Here is a 15,477-nt window from a genome sequence, read left to right on the forward strand (position 1 = left end):
TTACAACGAGGAGTATATTAGACACAGGAAGAGTATGAGGAGGCTCAAAATGCGATTGTGAATGAAATCATTAACATCTCCTCTGGTGAGTACCGTGCCGTTTGTGATATTTTACATATTCAAATAGATCATTGATTATTGGGGACAGTGGGTACATGTAGTCATTCGGATTTTGTGGATGAGTTAACAACGTAAATTTAGTCAAACATTTATGATTTGTTCTTGAATGGTGAGAAAGGGAAGAATTGGATCATTAAGGGAATCTTGTCAGCAAGATTTCACCCCCAAACTACATGTTCATGTAGCTCTTTCAAAAGGCAAGTCCAGCAATGCCTCTACATGGCCAGTCTGTTCCGCCATTATTAAGAAATCAGTGCTTGAATTGATATGCAACTGAAGAGCTATGGAGGAACTGAAGCCTCCGTCACTCCAGCTCTATTCCACACCCCAGCGCTGCCGTCTCTTGCTTGACTGTGACAGCCTCTATGCTCTGTGATTTCAGACAAAGGAGTAATCCGTCAAATAGCAAGAGGTGGCGCTTGTCAGGGAATACAGCTGGAGTGACAGAGGCTTCAGATCTTTAATAGCTCTTTAGCATTTGAATTTATATGCAAATGAGGCTTATTTCTCAATAACTGAGGAAGGGACCGGCCATGTAAAGGTATTGCTGGACTTGTCTTTGAAAGGGTTGCATACATACATACATCGTATATGGGGTGAAATCCTACTGACAAAGATGTAAACAGAAGCTTCCAGTGGGCAATGAGTACAACCCCTGGCAAAAATTATGGAATCACCGGGCTCGGAGGATGTTCATTCAGTTGTTTAGTTTTGTGCCATGTCTGTGATCTGCTTTTTTTTCCAACAACATTAAAGTCATTTCAAATGGCAACTTTATGGCTTTAAGAAACACTAAAAGTGATCAAGATAAAAAAATGTGGTACTCAGTAAGGGTAATTTTTTTCAGTCCAAGCAGAGGGAAAAAATTATGGAATCACTCAATTCTGAGGAAAAATTATGGAATCACCCTGTAAATTTCCATAACGAACACCTGCATCAAATTAGATCTGCTCGTTATTCTGCATGTAATTTTCTGTTCATGTGACTTGATTGCTGATCGATGTTCTGTTAATCTTAATGTTCATCTGTCGGCTTGTTTGCCGTAGGGACATTTCAATACATAAATAATGTTTTTGCTATTGAAATGTAAGAACAAAAAAAATCAATGTTTTGTCCGTTTAGAACAGGGGTCCTCAATCTTTTTAATCAGGGGCCAGTTCACGGTCCTTCAGACCATTGGAGTGCCGGAATATAGTTTTTTAAAAAAAACTATGAACAAATTCCTATGCACACTGCACATATCTTATTTTGAAGTAAAAAAACAATACAGGAACAAATACAATATTTAAAATGAAGAACAAGTAAAGTTAAATCAACTGGTATTTCAATAGGTAGGTAACTGTACTCAATAGGCAGCATAGGTCCCCATTAGGCAGCATGTTTCCCCCTTATAATGCCCCATGCAGGCTGTCCCCCCGTCAACCCCCCTTTATAATGCCCCATGCTGGATGCCACCCCCCATATAATGCCCCATGCAGGATGTCCCTTTCTCACACCATATAATGCCCCCATGCAAGATATCACTCCCCCGTCTTTATAATGCCCCATGCAGGATGTCCCCCCCCCCCCCCCATATAATGCCCCATGCAGCATGTCACCCCCCCCATATGATGCCCCATGCAGCATGTCACCCCCCCCATATGATGCCCCATGCAGCATGTCACCCCCCCCATATGATGCCCCATGCAGCATGTCACCCCCCCCATATGATGCCCCATTGCAGCATGTCACCCTCCCCCCCCATATAATGCCCCATGCAGCATGTCACCCTCCCCCCCCATATAATGCCCCATGCAGCATGTCATCCCCCCATATAGTGCCCCATGCAGCATGTCACCCCCCCATATAATGCCCCATCAGCATGTCACCCTCCCCCCCATATAGTGCCACATGCAAGCATGTCACCCCCCCATATAATGCCCCATGCAGCATGTCACCCCCCCCATATAATGCCCCATGCAGCATGTCACCCCCCATATAATGCCCCATGCAGCATGTCACCCCCCATATAATGCCCCATGCAGCATGTCACCCCCCCATATAATGCAGCATGTCACCCCCCCATATAATGCCCCATGCAGCATGTCACCCCCCCATATAATGCCCCATGCAGCATGTCACCCCCCCCATATAATGCCCCATGCAGCATGTCACCCCCCCCATATAATGCCCCATGCAGCATGTCACCCCCCCATATAATGCCCCATGCAGCATGTCACCCCCCCCCATATAATGCCCCATGCAGCATGTCACCCCCCCCATATAATGCCCCATGCAGGATGTCACCCCCCCCATATAATGCCCCATGCAGCATGTCACCCCCCCCATATAATGCCCCATGCAGCATGTCACCCCCCCCCATATAATGCCCCATGCAGCATGTCACCCCCCCCCATATAATGCCCCACGCAGGATGTCCCTTTCCCCCCCATATAATGCCCCTTGCAGGATGTCACCCCCCCATATAATGCCCCTTGCAGGATGTCACCCCCCATATAATGACCAATACTCACCTCACTTGCTGCCGCTGCTCTACTCTGGTCCGGACCTCCAGCGTCGCGGCGGCGTTGTTCAGCTCTGCGCTGCCTGTGACGGCACTCGGGAGGGCGCGGTGTAAAGACGTCACCGCGCCCTCTGACCTGAGACGTCACAGGAAGCGCAGAGCAGGAAGACAGCGGATCTGCAGAGGCACTGGGAGAGATAAGTATCCGCCTGCTGGGGCCGTGAGCAAGCGGGGGAAAGGGCGGGCAATGGCACTGCTCTCCTCTCCTCCGCTCATAGCCCGGCGGGCCGGATAAAAGTCCTCCGCGGGCCGCATGTGGCCCGCGGGCCGTAGTTTGAGGACCCCTGGTTTAGAAGGATGTATTATACGGTCTTATTATTGCTGAATAATTTTTGGCACCTTTTTTTTTCTTTCTTTGATCAGAAACCTTTGTGTATACATTCATTTTAGAGCATTTAAAAGTGGGTTTTTTATTTTGCAAAACTCTTCATTGTGTGTGTGAATATATATACAGTACAGACCAAAAGTTTGGACACACCTTCTCATTTAAAGATTTTTCTGTATTTTCATGACTATGAAAATTGTACATTCACACTGAAGGCATCAAAACTATGAATTAACACATGTGGAATTATATACTTAACAAAAAGTGTGAAACAACTGAAAATATGTCTTTTATTCTAGGTTCTTCAAAGTAGCCACCTTTGCTTTGATGACTGCTTTGCTCACTCTTGGCATTCTCTTGATGAGCTTCAAGAGGTAGTCACCGGAAATGGGTTTTCACTTCACAGGTGTGCCCTGTCAGATTTAATAAGTGGGATTTCTTGCCTTATAAATGGGGTGGGACCATCAGTTGTGTTGTGCAGAAGTCAGGTGGATACACAGCTGATAGTCCTACTGAATAGACTGTTAGAAAATTGTATTATGGCAAGAAAAAAGCAGCTAAGTAAAGAAAAACGAGTGGCCATCATTACTTTAAGAAATGAAGGTCAGTCAGTCCGAAAAATTGGGACAACTTTGAAAGTGTCCCCAGTGCAGTTGCAAAAACCATCAAGCGCTACAAAGAAACTAGCTCACATGAGGACCGCCCCAGGAAAGGAAGACCAAGAGTCACCTCTGCTTCTGAGGATTAGTTTATCCGAGTCACCAGCCTCAGAAATCGCAGGTTAACAGAAGCTCAGATTAGAGACCAGGTCAATGCCACACAGAGTTCTAGCAGCAGACACATCTCTACAACAACTGTTAAGAGGAGACTTTGTGCAGCAGGCCTTCATGGTAAAATAGCTGCTAGGAAACCACTGCTAAGGACAGGCAACAAGCAGAAGAGACTTGTTTGGGCTAAAGAACACAAGGAATGGACATTAGACCAGTGGAAATCTGTGCTTTGGTCTGATGAGTCCAAATTTGAGATCTTTGGTTCCAACCACCGTGTCTTTGTGCGACGCAGACCAGGTGAACGGATGGACTCTACATGCCTGGTACCCACCGTGAAGCATGGAGGAGGAAGTGTGATGGTGTAGGGGTGCTTTGCTGGTGACACTGTTGGGGATTTATTCAAAATTGAAGGCATACTGAACCAGCATGGCTACCACAGCATCTTGCAGCGGCATGCTATTCCATCCGGTTTGCATTTAGTTGGACCATCATTTATTTTTCAACAGGACAGTGACCCCAAACACACCTCCAGGCTGTGTAAGGGCTATTTGACCAAGAAGGAGAGTGATGGGGTGCTACGCCAGATGACTTGGCCTCCACAGTCACCAGACCTGAACCCAATCGATATGGTTTGGGGTGAGCTGGACCGCAGAGTGAAGGCAAAAGGGCCAACAAGTGCTAAGCATCTCTGGGAACTCCTTCAAGGATGTTGGAAGACCATTTCCGGTGACTACCTCTTGAAGCTCATCAAGAGAATGCCAAGAGTGTGCAAAGCAGTCATCAAAGCAAAAGGTGGCTACTTTGAAGAACCTAGAATATAAGACATATTTTCAGTTGTTTCACACTTTTTTTGTTAAGTATATAATTCCACATATGTTAATTCATAGTTTTGATGCCTTCAGTGTGAATGTACAATTTTCATAGTCAAGAAAATACAGAAAAATCTTTAAATGAGGTGTGTCCAAACTTTTGGTCTGTACTGTACGTGAACGCACGCACGCACGCACGCGCGCATACATACATACACGCATATATGCATACATACACGCATATATGCATACATACACGCATATATGCATACATACACGCATATATGCATACATACACGCATATATGCATACATACACGCATATATACATACATACACATATATATATACTAGCTATTGAACCACCCGTTCTACGCCCGGGTGGCGAGCATTTTTATTGGTATATGGTCTCCCATGCTGGTATGTGCTGCCCCTATCCTGTCCCCACCATCCAATCCCGGTATGCGTGGCTCTCCTCATCCCCATTTCCGGTATGCGTGGCTCTCCTCATCCCCGATCCCGGTATGCGTGGCTCCCCTCATCCCCATTTCCGGTATGCGTGGCTCCCCTCATCCCCATTTCCGGTATGCGTGGCTCCCCTCATCCCCATTTCCGGTATGCGTGGCTCCCCTCATCCCCATTTCCGGTATGCGTGGCTCCCCTCATCCCCATTTCCGGTATGCGTGGCTCCCCTCATCCCCATTTCCGGTATGCGTGGCTCCCCTCATCCCCATTTCCGGTATGCGTGGCTCCCCTCATCCCCATTTCCGGTATGCGTGGCTCCCCTCATCCCCATTTCCAGTATGCGTGGCTCCCCTCATCCCCATTTCCGGTATGCGTGGCTCCCCTCATCCCCATTTCCGGTATGCGTGGCTCCCCTCATCCCCATTTCCGGTATGCGTGGCTCCCCTCATCCCCATTTCCGGTATGCGTGGCTCCCCTCATCCCCATTTCCGGTATGCGTGGCTCCCCTCATCCCCATTTCCGGTATGCGTGGCTCCCCTCATCCCCATTTCCGGTATGCGTGGCTCCCCTCATCCCCATTTCCGGTATGCGTGGCTCCCCTCATCCCCATTTCCGGTATGCGTGGCTCCCCTCATCCCCATTTCCGGTATGCGTGGCTCCCCTCATCCCCATTTCCGGTATGCGTGGCTCCCCTCATCCCCATTTCCGGTATGCGTGGCTCCCCTCATCCCCATTTCCGGTATGCGTGGCTCCCCTCATCCCCATTTCCGGTATGCGTGGCTCCCCTCATCCCCATTTCCGGTATGCGTGGCTCCCCTCATCCCCATTTCCGGTATGCGTGGCTCCCCTCATCCCCATTTCCGGTATGCGTGGCTCCCCTCATCCCCATTTCCGGTATGCGTGGCTCCCCTCATCCCCATTTCCGGTATGCGTGGCTCCCCTCATCCCCATTTCCGGTATGCGTGGCTCCCCTCATCCCCATTTCCGGTATGCGTGGCTCCCCTCATCCCCATTTCCGGTATGCGTGGCTCCCCTCATCCCCATTTCCGGTATGCGTGGCTCCCCTCATCCCCATTTCCGGTATGCGTGGCTCCCCTCATCCCCATTTCCGGTATGCGTGGCTCCCCTCATCCCCATTTCCGGTATGCGTGGCTCCCCTCATCCCCATTTCCGGTATGCGTGGCTCCCCTCATCCCCATTTCTGGTATGCGTGGCTCCCCTCATCCCCATTTCCGGTATGCGTGGCTCCCCTCATCCCCATTTCCGGTATGCGTGGCTCCCCTCATCCCCATTTCCGGTATGCGTGGCTCCCCTCATCCCCATTTCCGGTATGCGTGGCTCCCCTCATCCCCATTTCCGGTATGCGTGGCTCCCCTCATCCCCATTTCTGGTATGCGTGGCTCCCCTCATCCCCATTCCTGGTGTGTATGGTATCCCTCATCCTGGTATGCATGGCACCCTATCCCTCACTCCCAATCCCAGTATGCGTGGCACCCCTCACCCCCCAATCCTGGTATGCGTGGCCTCCTCAATCCCCCATTCCTGGTATGTGTGGCCTCCACAATCCCCCAATCCCTGGTATGTGTGGCCCCCTCAATCCCCCATTCCTGGTATGTGTGGCCTCCTCAATCCCCCATTCCTGGTATGTGTGGCCTCCTCAATCCCCCATTCCTGGCAATGTGTGGCTTCCTCATTCCCCCAATCACTGCACACATAAACCAATAAACACTAATACTCACCTTCCTTCCTCACCTCTGCTCCAGCGCTGCGTCCTGTCTGCAGCAGCTCATGTCGGCATCTGAGCTGCGCGCATTCTCAGATCCCGAGGTGAGCTGCTGCCGGCACATTCACTCCTCTCCACGCCGGGACTATGGGCGTGGAGAAGCGTGAATATGCTTTCTCTTTAGCAGCGGCCACGGACAGCAGGAGCCGGGGCTCAGCGCTCCTCCGTGGCCGCTACTAAAGAGAATGAATATTCCATCTTCTCCACGCCCATAGGAGTGGCCTCAGAGGGAATATTCATGTCCCTTTAGCAGCGGGCACACGTGGTAGTGTGCTCTGCTCCTCCACTGCCGCAACCCGCTCCTCTGCCGCCGCAACCTCTTACTCACCTATCCTCCTCGTTCCCACACTGCTTGGGGCCCTTACGGGCCCCATAGCAGTGGCCATCTTACCTGTAACGGCTGGATGCGGGTCTTCTGTCTGGAGCCAGACTGCGCGTCACGCATGCGCAGTCTATCGAGGCTTCGGACAGAGACATGCTTCTGCCGTTATATCACACGCACACACGTACACGTTTCTCAAAATAGAATCTACAAAAAAGGGATTTTTATTTTTAATTATATCCGCACAGCAATCATAAGGCAAGAAAAACAAATATTTTGTTTGGAGAGCCCCTGTGTGCCCAAACATTGGAGCTCCCCCACAAGTGACCCCATTTTGGAAACTAGACCCCCCAAGGCACCTATCTAGATGCATAGTGAGCACTTGGAACCCCCAGGTGCTTCACAAATTGATCTGTGAAAACCAAAAAGTACTTTTTTTTTTTTTTCACAAAAATTTTCTTTTAGCCTAAATTTTTTAATTTTCACTTGGGTAACAGGATAAAATGCATCCTAAAATTTGTTGGTCAATTTCTCATGAGTACACTGATACCTCATATGTGGTCATAAACCACTGTTTGGGCACATGGCAGGGCTCAGAAGGGAAGGAGCGCAATTTGACTTTTGGAGCTAATTTTCCATTCAAAAAGTGAAATGGCGCTCCTTCCCTTCTGAGCCCTGCCGTGTGCCCAAGCAGTGGCTTATGACCACATATGAGGTATCAGTGTATTCAGGAGAAATTGACCAACAAATTTTAGGATGCATTTTATCCTGTTACCCATGTGAAAATTAAAAAATTTAGGCTAAAAGAAAATTTTTGTTAGAAAAATTAAAATGTTCATTTTTTTCTTCCATGTTGCTTTAGTTCCTGTGATGCACCTGAAGGGTTAATAATCTTCTTGAATGTAGTTTTGAGTAGCTTGAGGGGTGCAGTTTTTGGAATGGTGTCACTTTTGGGTGTTTTCTGTCATGTACACCCCTCAAAGGGACTTCAAATGTGATGTGGTCACTAAAAAAAATGGTTTTGTAAATTTTGCTGGAAAAAAGATAAATTGCTGATGAACTTTGAACCCTTCAAACTTCCAACTTAAATTTTTTTTTTTCAAAATTGTGCTGATGTAAAGTAGACATGTGGGAAATGTTATTAACTATTTTGTGTCCCATCACTCTCTGGTTTAGCAGAATAAAACTTCAAAATTTGAAAATTGCAAAATTTTCAAAATTTTTCCCATATTTTTGATTTTTTTCACAAATAAATGCAAATATTATCGACCTAAATTTAATACTAACATGAAGCCCAATATGTCACGAAAAAACAGTCTCAGAATTGCTAGGATCCGTTGAAGTGTTCCAGAGTTTTTACTTTGTAAAGGGACACTGGTCAGAATTGACAAAAATGCCAAGGTCTTTAGGGTCAAAATAGGCTGGGTCCTGAAGGATTTAAAAAATAAAAACTGAAATATCACATGGTCATAAGTATTCAGACCCTTTGCTCAGACACTCATATTTAAGTCACATGCTGTCCATTTGCTTGTGATCCTCCTTGAGATGGTTCTACTCCTTCATTGGAGTCCAGCTGTGTTTAATTAAACTGCTAGGACTTTATTTGGAAAGGCACACACCTGTCTATATAAGACCTCAAAGCGCATGTCAGACCAACTGAGAATCATGAACTCAAAGGAACTCCCCAAGGAGCTCAGAGACAGAATTGTGGCAAGGCACACATCTGGCCAAGGTTGCAAAAAAAATTTCTGCATTACTCAAGATTCCTAAGAGTACAGTGGCCTCCATAATCCTTAAATGGAAGACGTTTGGGACCAACAGAAGTCTTCCTAGACCTGGCCGTCGAGCCAAACTGAGCAATTGTGGGAGAAGAGCCTTGGTGAGAGAGGTAAAGAAGAACCCCAAGATCACTGTGGCTGAGCTCCAGAGATGCAGTAGGGAGATGAAAGTTCCACAAAGTCAACTATCACTGCAGCCCTTCACCAGTCGAGCCTTTATGGCAGAGTGGTCCGACTTAAGCCTCTCCTCTGTGCAAGACATATGAAAGCCCGCGTAGTTTTCTCAAAAACACATGAATGACTCCCAAACTATGAGAAATAAGATTTTCTGTGCTGATGAGACGAAGATACAACTTTTTGGTGATAATTCTAAGCGGTATGTGTGGAGAAAACCAGGCACTGCTCATCACCTGCCCAATACAATCCCAACAGTGAAACATGGTGGTGGCAGCATCATGCTATGGTGGTGTTTTTCAGCTGCAGGGACAGGACGACTGGTTTCAATTGAAGGAAACCTGAATGCGGCCAAGTACAGAGATATCCTGGATGAAAACCTCTTCCAGAGTGCTCTAGACCTCAGACTTGGCCGAAGGTTTTCCTTCCAACAACACAATAACCCTAAGCACACAGCTAAAATAACAAAGGAGTGGCTTCAGAACAACTCTGTGACCATTGTTGACTGGCCCAGCCAGAGCCCTGACCTAAACCCAATTGAGCATCTCTGGAGAGACCCGAAAATGGCTGTCCGCCAACGTCCACCATCCAACCTGACGGAACTGGAGAGGATCTGCAAGGAAGAATGGCCAAGGATCCCCAAATCCAGGTGTGAAAAACTTGTTGCATCATTCCCAAGAAGACTCATGGCTCAAAAGGGGGCTTCAACTCAATACCGAGCAAAGGGTCTGAATACTTATGACCATGTGATATTTCAGTTTTTCTTTTTTAATAAATTCCAAAAATGTTTACATTTGTTTTTTTTCAGTCAAGATGGGGTGCAGAGTGTACTTTAATTAGAAAAAATGAACGTTTTAGAATTTACCAAATGGCTGCAATGAAACAGAGTGAAAAATTTAAAGGGGTCTGAATACTTTCCGTACCCACTGTATTCTCTACTATAAATCGTACTAGAAGAAGCACAACTAGCACAAAAATCTAACATTTAAAATTGAAATAAAGGTATGGGTCCCAGAATGCTGGGAGGGCAAACTCCAAAAGATCTTAGTCCATAAGGCAAAAAATGGTAGTGCCTTCAAGAGATTACCGTATTTTTCGGACTATAAGACGCATCTAGGTTTTAGAGGAGAAAAATAGAAAAAAAAATAAATAAAGCAAAAAATGTGGTCATGATGCACTTTTGTGGGGGAGGGGGTCTTCTGCTGACACTGTTATAGGGGTAATGTCCCCCAATTCTGTACTAATACCCCCCATCCTTGTATATATGGCCCCCCTTCCTGTTATACGTGGCCCCCATCCCTCATCCTGGTGTGCACGGCACCCTTCATCCCTCATCCTGGTGTGCACGGCACCCTTCATCCCTCATCCTGGTGTGCACGGCACCCTTCATCCCTCATCCTGGTGTGCACGGCACCCTTCAGCCCCCATCCTGGTGTGCGGCTCCTGCCTTCTGTGCTCCGCGCTGCCACTTTCACCACACTCTCCACCATACACAGCAACAGTATAGTATATTCGGACTATAAGACACACCCCCTAGTCTTCCTCCAAAATTTTGGAGGAAAAAAGTGCGTCTTATAGTCCGAAAAATATGGTACTTTTTCCTTTACCGTTTTTGGTTCAGATGCTCTAAAGAATGAACCATTTTGACAATGGCTCTTTAACAAAACCACCAGTCACTTATGTTTGAGTTTGCTTTCTAATTAGTAAAATGAAATTCTAAGAAGTTGAAATGTCTGCTGGAAAAATAAAGGGAAAAGCAGCAGGTATTAAATGAGGTTAAATTACCATTATCATTGCGCCATCGATAGCTTCATCCTTGCTGTAAATTGCTGTCAAGTTGTTTGTGTTCTCTCTGTTGGAGACGCAGAGGATGATTGAGATGTGGGATATGTTTCACTAATGATCTCAATCCAGCTGTGTCTTAAGATGTCAGCAAAGTCCCGGGGGCTCCGACTCCCAAGTTCAATACTTTTTTACTACATGCAGCAAAACAAACATACATTGGGGTTTTAGCAGAAAAATCACACAGCCCTTTTAGTGTATTGGATTTAGGGCTAGTTCTTGTGAGGTACAAGCCCATGGTAGATAATTTTTATAATGGAGTAAATTACATTTTGATTCTGATTTATGCTTTATTTTCCATGATCAAGTGAATGCGTGTAATTTATCCTGCCTATGTAAATATTTTAATGTCAAAACAGACCAAAGTATTGTCCAAGTGATATATTTCTGCTTAGCAAATAAAGATATTTGCCACCTTTCGGAGCACAGAGGGTGCCCTTCATCAGGCTAGTTTACAAATGAATGAATGACACAGGTCAAGTGTAGAAGATAATACCAGACATTTGTACATGGGGAGGATGGGGAGATGCATCCTACAGATAAGTCAAAGTAATGAAACTTAGATTTTTTCTAGATGGAGAGGTACGGTGATGAGGATAATGGCTTAGGAGTTTAGGGATCTGGACTCATGGTAGTGGGTCATAAATCCAGGTGTAAGACTAAGTTTCAGGGGAACATCCGAGAGATCACGCAGATTCTACTGCTGCCACCATTTTGTTAGGGGATACAACTCGTTTCCTTATTTCGTCATGACGATTACTAAATTGGCTGACTATTGATGGACGAGGCCACGGCTGCTTTCACTACTATTAGTCCTGATGAGACTGGTGCACTTGCTTTGAAAATTCATGTCAGAATTTCTTTACCATCCTCAGAGCTGGACTCCTAAAATGTTAATTTTAATATTTGGACTGGAAAACTGTAAAAAAAAAAAAAAAAAAAAAAAATAGCCATTGTAACATGGATTTTCAAAGTAAAGTACATCAGGTTCAAGATCTGTGTAATAATGTGTAGCATTTGTATTGTGAAATCTGGTGACAAATTTGCAGTAAAGGGAACCTGTCAACAGAAAAACGCTATTAATCTGCAGGTACCGTAAATAGCGTTTTTACTGGTGACAGGTTTCCTTTAATGGTCTGAAGAGTCTATTATATCCACTATCCATAGTGTATGCTGGTCCTATACACTGATAACGTATTTACAACCATGACTAATTGATGAAATTACAGTCGAGTCTTATGCTTTATACATGTATTTAAAGGGAATCTGTCACCACTTTGGAGTTATCAGACCTCTACTATGGGCATGCCCGGAAGTCAGGGAGCACAGTGTACGTCACAGGGCCCTGTAACAAGCAGAGAGGTGGGGATTTGGGGGAATTATAAGCAGATAGTTGGGGATTGCTTGTTGTCCCTTGGACGCCAAGCCTGTACAAAATAGAATTGATTAAAGTGCTTTTCTCTGCAATCAGACCTCTGCTATGGGCCATACAGGTATGTATAGATTTACTTTTCTATACCCTATATGGCCATAGGTCTGATAACTCCAAAGTGGTGACAGATTCCCTTTAAGGCCATGTGCCCACGATGCAGAAATGCTGCATATTTTTTCTGCTTCGCCCTGGCAGGAAAAACGCATGCGGATTTTACATGCTGTTTTCCTGCCAGGTAGAAGCCTTTGTCAAGCGTTTTTGCATGCATTTCTGCATGCGGGTTATGTCTGTGTGCCCACGTAGCATTTTTCAAGCGTATATGCTGCGGAATTTCCGCAGCGTAAACGCTTGAAAAACGCATGTATATCCGCACCCCATGGTCCCCAATGGGATTCCGCAAGTTCTATGCACATGCTGCGGATTTTTCCGCAGCGTTTATGCCGCGTTCAAAAATCCGCAGCATGTCATTTAATTTTGCTTTTCCGCAAGCGGAATTGCCTTTGTCCAATGCATAAAAAACGCAAGGCAATTCCGCATGTGGAAAATGCGTGATAAACGCGCAAAAAATGCGTGATAAACGCGTGCGGAATTCCGCATGCGTTTTTCCGGGAGAGGACTTGCATTTATGCAGCAGAAATTTTCTGCTTCATAAATGCAACGTGGGCACATAGCCTATCAAGCTCTTTTCCAAGCGATTTTAGCATCACTTGGAAAAGTGCTTGCCAACTTGGTCACACTATATAAATCCATGCAACCTGCATGGATTTATATAGTGTGACCAAGTAAGAGTTAAAAAAAGAAAAAGAATGGTAAAAAATAAAGATTATACTTACCTTCCGATGGCCCCCGGTGTTTTCTCCGCTGCGTCCGGTCTGTTGTATTGGGCGCGGTGGTGTTTAAGGACCTGCCATGATGTAATTAACGATGTCCGCGGTTGCGTGACCTGTCACATGACTAAATGACGTCATGGCAGGTCCTTTCACACCACTGCGACCCATACAACAGACCGGACGCAGCGCTGAGGAGCCCGGGGGCCATCAGAAGGCAAGTATAATCTTTATTTTTTATTTTAAATTCTTTTTTTTAACAGGTACTATGGTACCTGGGTCTGGAGGAGAGTCTCCTCTTCTCCAAACCCGGGTACCATCCGCACATTGAACCGTGTGATATCTGCATGTACAGATGCAGTCATGCGGATGTCACGCGGTCCAATGCAAGTCATTGGCGGCGATTACACTGCGTGTCCACAAAATTAATGGACATGCTGCGTATTTTTCCGCAATGATAATCCGCAGCGGAAATTTCCACAGCATGTGCAAAGCACATGTGGATTATCATCGGGGACCATGGGGCACGTATTACCAAGCGTTTAACGCATCCTAAAATAATGTTATTTTTGTCTTATAAATTAAATCAACCTGCTATAAAAAATGTTATGGCCTCCATCTCCACATAGGATACGTAGATCCAATGCAGACGATGAACGACGTAATTGCTCATTTGGATGCGATTGTCAGCTTTGCTCACGTTTCTAATGGAGCTCCAGTGCCATATGTTCGCCCAGTCATCTTGGAGAAGGGACAGGGAAGAATTGTGCTGAAAGCTGCCAGACACCCATGTATTGAAATGCAGGATGATGTGGCGTTCATCCCCAATGACATAACGTTTGAGAAGGAGAAGCAGATGTTCCATATTATCACTGGTAATTTGTCAGGGTCTTCAGATTTTGATTCAATGATCAGCTAATTAGTGATGAACATGATTTAGTATGACCTGATACAAAAGGTGCCTTCATTATTTTCTTAAATGGGAATTTTTTTCCCTGCTTTCATTGTCTGTTTTTGTTATTTTGCTTCTGACCTTGGTATCATTTTTTTTTTTTTTTATAAATAATAGAAATGTATAATTAGTGTGAAATACTCAAGCTGCATTTTCATTCCTGCAACCCATTCATTCCCAGGATCAGGTCCACCTTTGCTGATCAGGCAGAGCCAGATCCCCCTTCATTGAGCAGCAGGCAGGGCCAGATCCCTTTCCGCTGGGGACAGTAGGGCGGTGGCCAGAATCCCCTTTCCACTGGGGACAGCAGGGCGGGGGCCAGAATCCCCTTTCCACTGGGGACAGCAGGGCGGGGGCCAGAATCCCCTTTCCACTGGGGACAGCAGGGCGGGGGCCAGAATCCCCTTTCCACTGGGGACAGCAGGGCGGGGGCCAGAATCCCCTTTCCACTGGGGACAGCAGGGCGGGGGCCAGAATCCCCTTTCCACTGGGGACAGCAGGGCGGGGCCCGGAATCCCGTTTCCACTGGCGAAAGCAGGGCGGGGCCCGGAATCCCGTTTCCACTGGGGAAAGCAGGGCGGGGCCCGGAATCCCCTTTCCACTGGGGAAAGCAGGGCGGGGCCCGGAATCCCCTTTCCACTGGGGACAGCAGGGCGGTGGTCCGAATCCCCTTTCCACTGGGGACAGCAGGGCGGGGGCCCGAATCCCCTTTCCACTGGGGATAGCAGGGTCGGGGGCCCGAATCCCCTTTCCACTGGGGATAGCCGGGTCGGGGGCCTGAATCCCCTTTCCACTGGGGATAGCAGGGTCGGGGGCCTGAATCCCCTTTCCACTGGGGATAGCAGGGTCGGGGGCCTGAATCCCCTTTCCACTGGGGATAGCAGGGTCGGGGGCCTGAATCCCCTTTCCACTGGGGATAGCAGGGTCGGGGGCCTGAATCCCCTTTCCACTGGGGACAGCAGGGTCGGGGGCCTGAATCCCCTTTCCACTGGGGACAGCAGGGTCGGGGGCCTGAATCCCCTTTCCACTGGGGACAGCAGGGTCGGGGGCCTGAATCCCCTTTCCACTGGGGACAGCAGGGCGGGGGCCCGAATCCCCTTTCCACTGGGGACAGCAGGCCGGGGGCTGCTCTCTCTCACACACACACACACACACACACACACACACACACACACACACACACACACACACACACACACACACACACGTCATGATCAGACTGGATAAAATCCACTGCCTGATTAGAAATTGTTGTATTGGTGATCCAGTATGTAATCATTTGGGAACTTACGGTAACTCCCTTACCTATTTTAAAT

The 15,477-nt window shown here is 47.0% G+C and overlaps 1 protein-coding gene across 1 annotated transcript in view; it reads left to right on the top strand.

Moving 5' to 3' along the window:
• The window catches only part of MSH2 (mutS homolog 2), a 150,289-nt gene that overhangs the window by 112,918 nt on the left and 21,894 nt on the right, over positions 1-15,477 (top strand). The window contains 3 exon segments of the mRNA XM_073672082.1: positions 1-23; positions 26-85; positions 13,839-14,084. The exon segment at positions 1-23 is cut by the window's left edge and continues 12 nt beyond it. Coding sequence (XP_073528183.1) covers positions 1-23; positions 26-85; positions 13,839-14,084 — 329 coding nt within the window.

Source organism: Phyllobates terribilis, unplaced genomic scaffold (assembly GCF_046119375.1).
Source record: "Phyllobates terribilis strain yellow unplaced genomic scaffold, ASM4611937v1 Scaffold_3__8_contigs__length_932513732, whole genome shotgun sequence".
NCBI classification, from domain to species: domain Eukaryota; kingdom Metazoa; phylum Chordata; class Amphibia; order Anura; family Dendrobatidae; genus Phyllobates; species Phyllobates terribilis.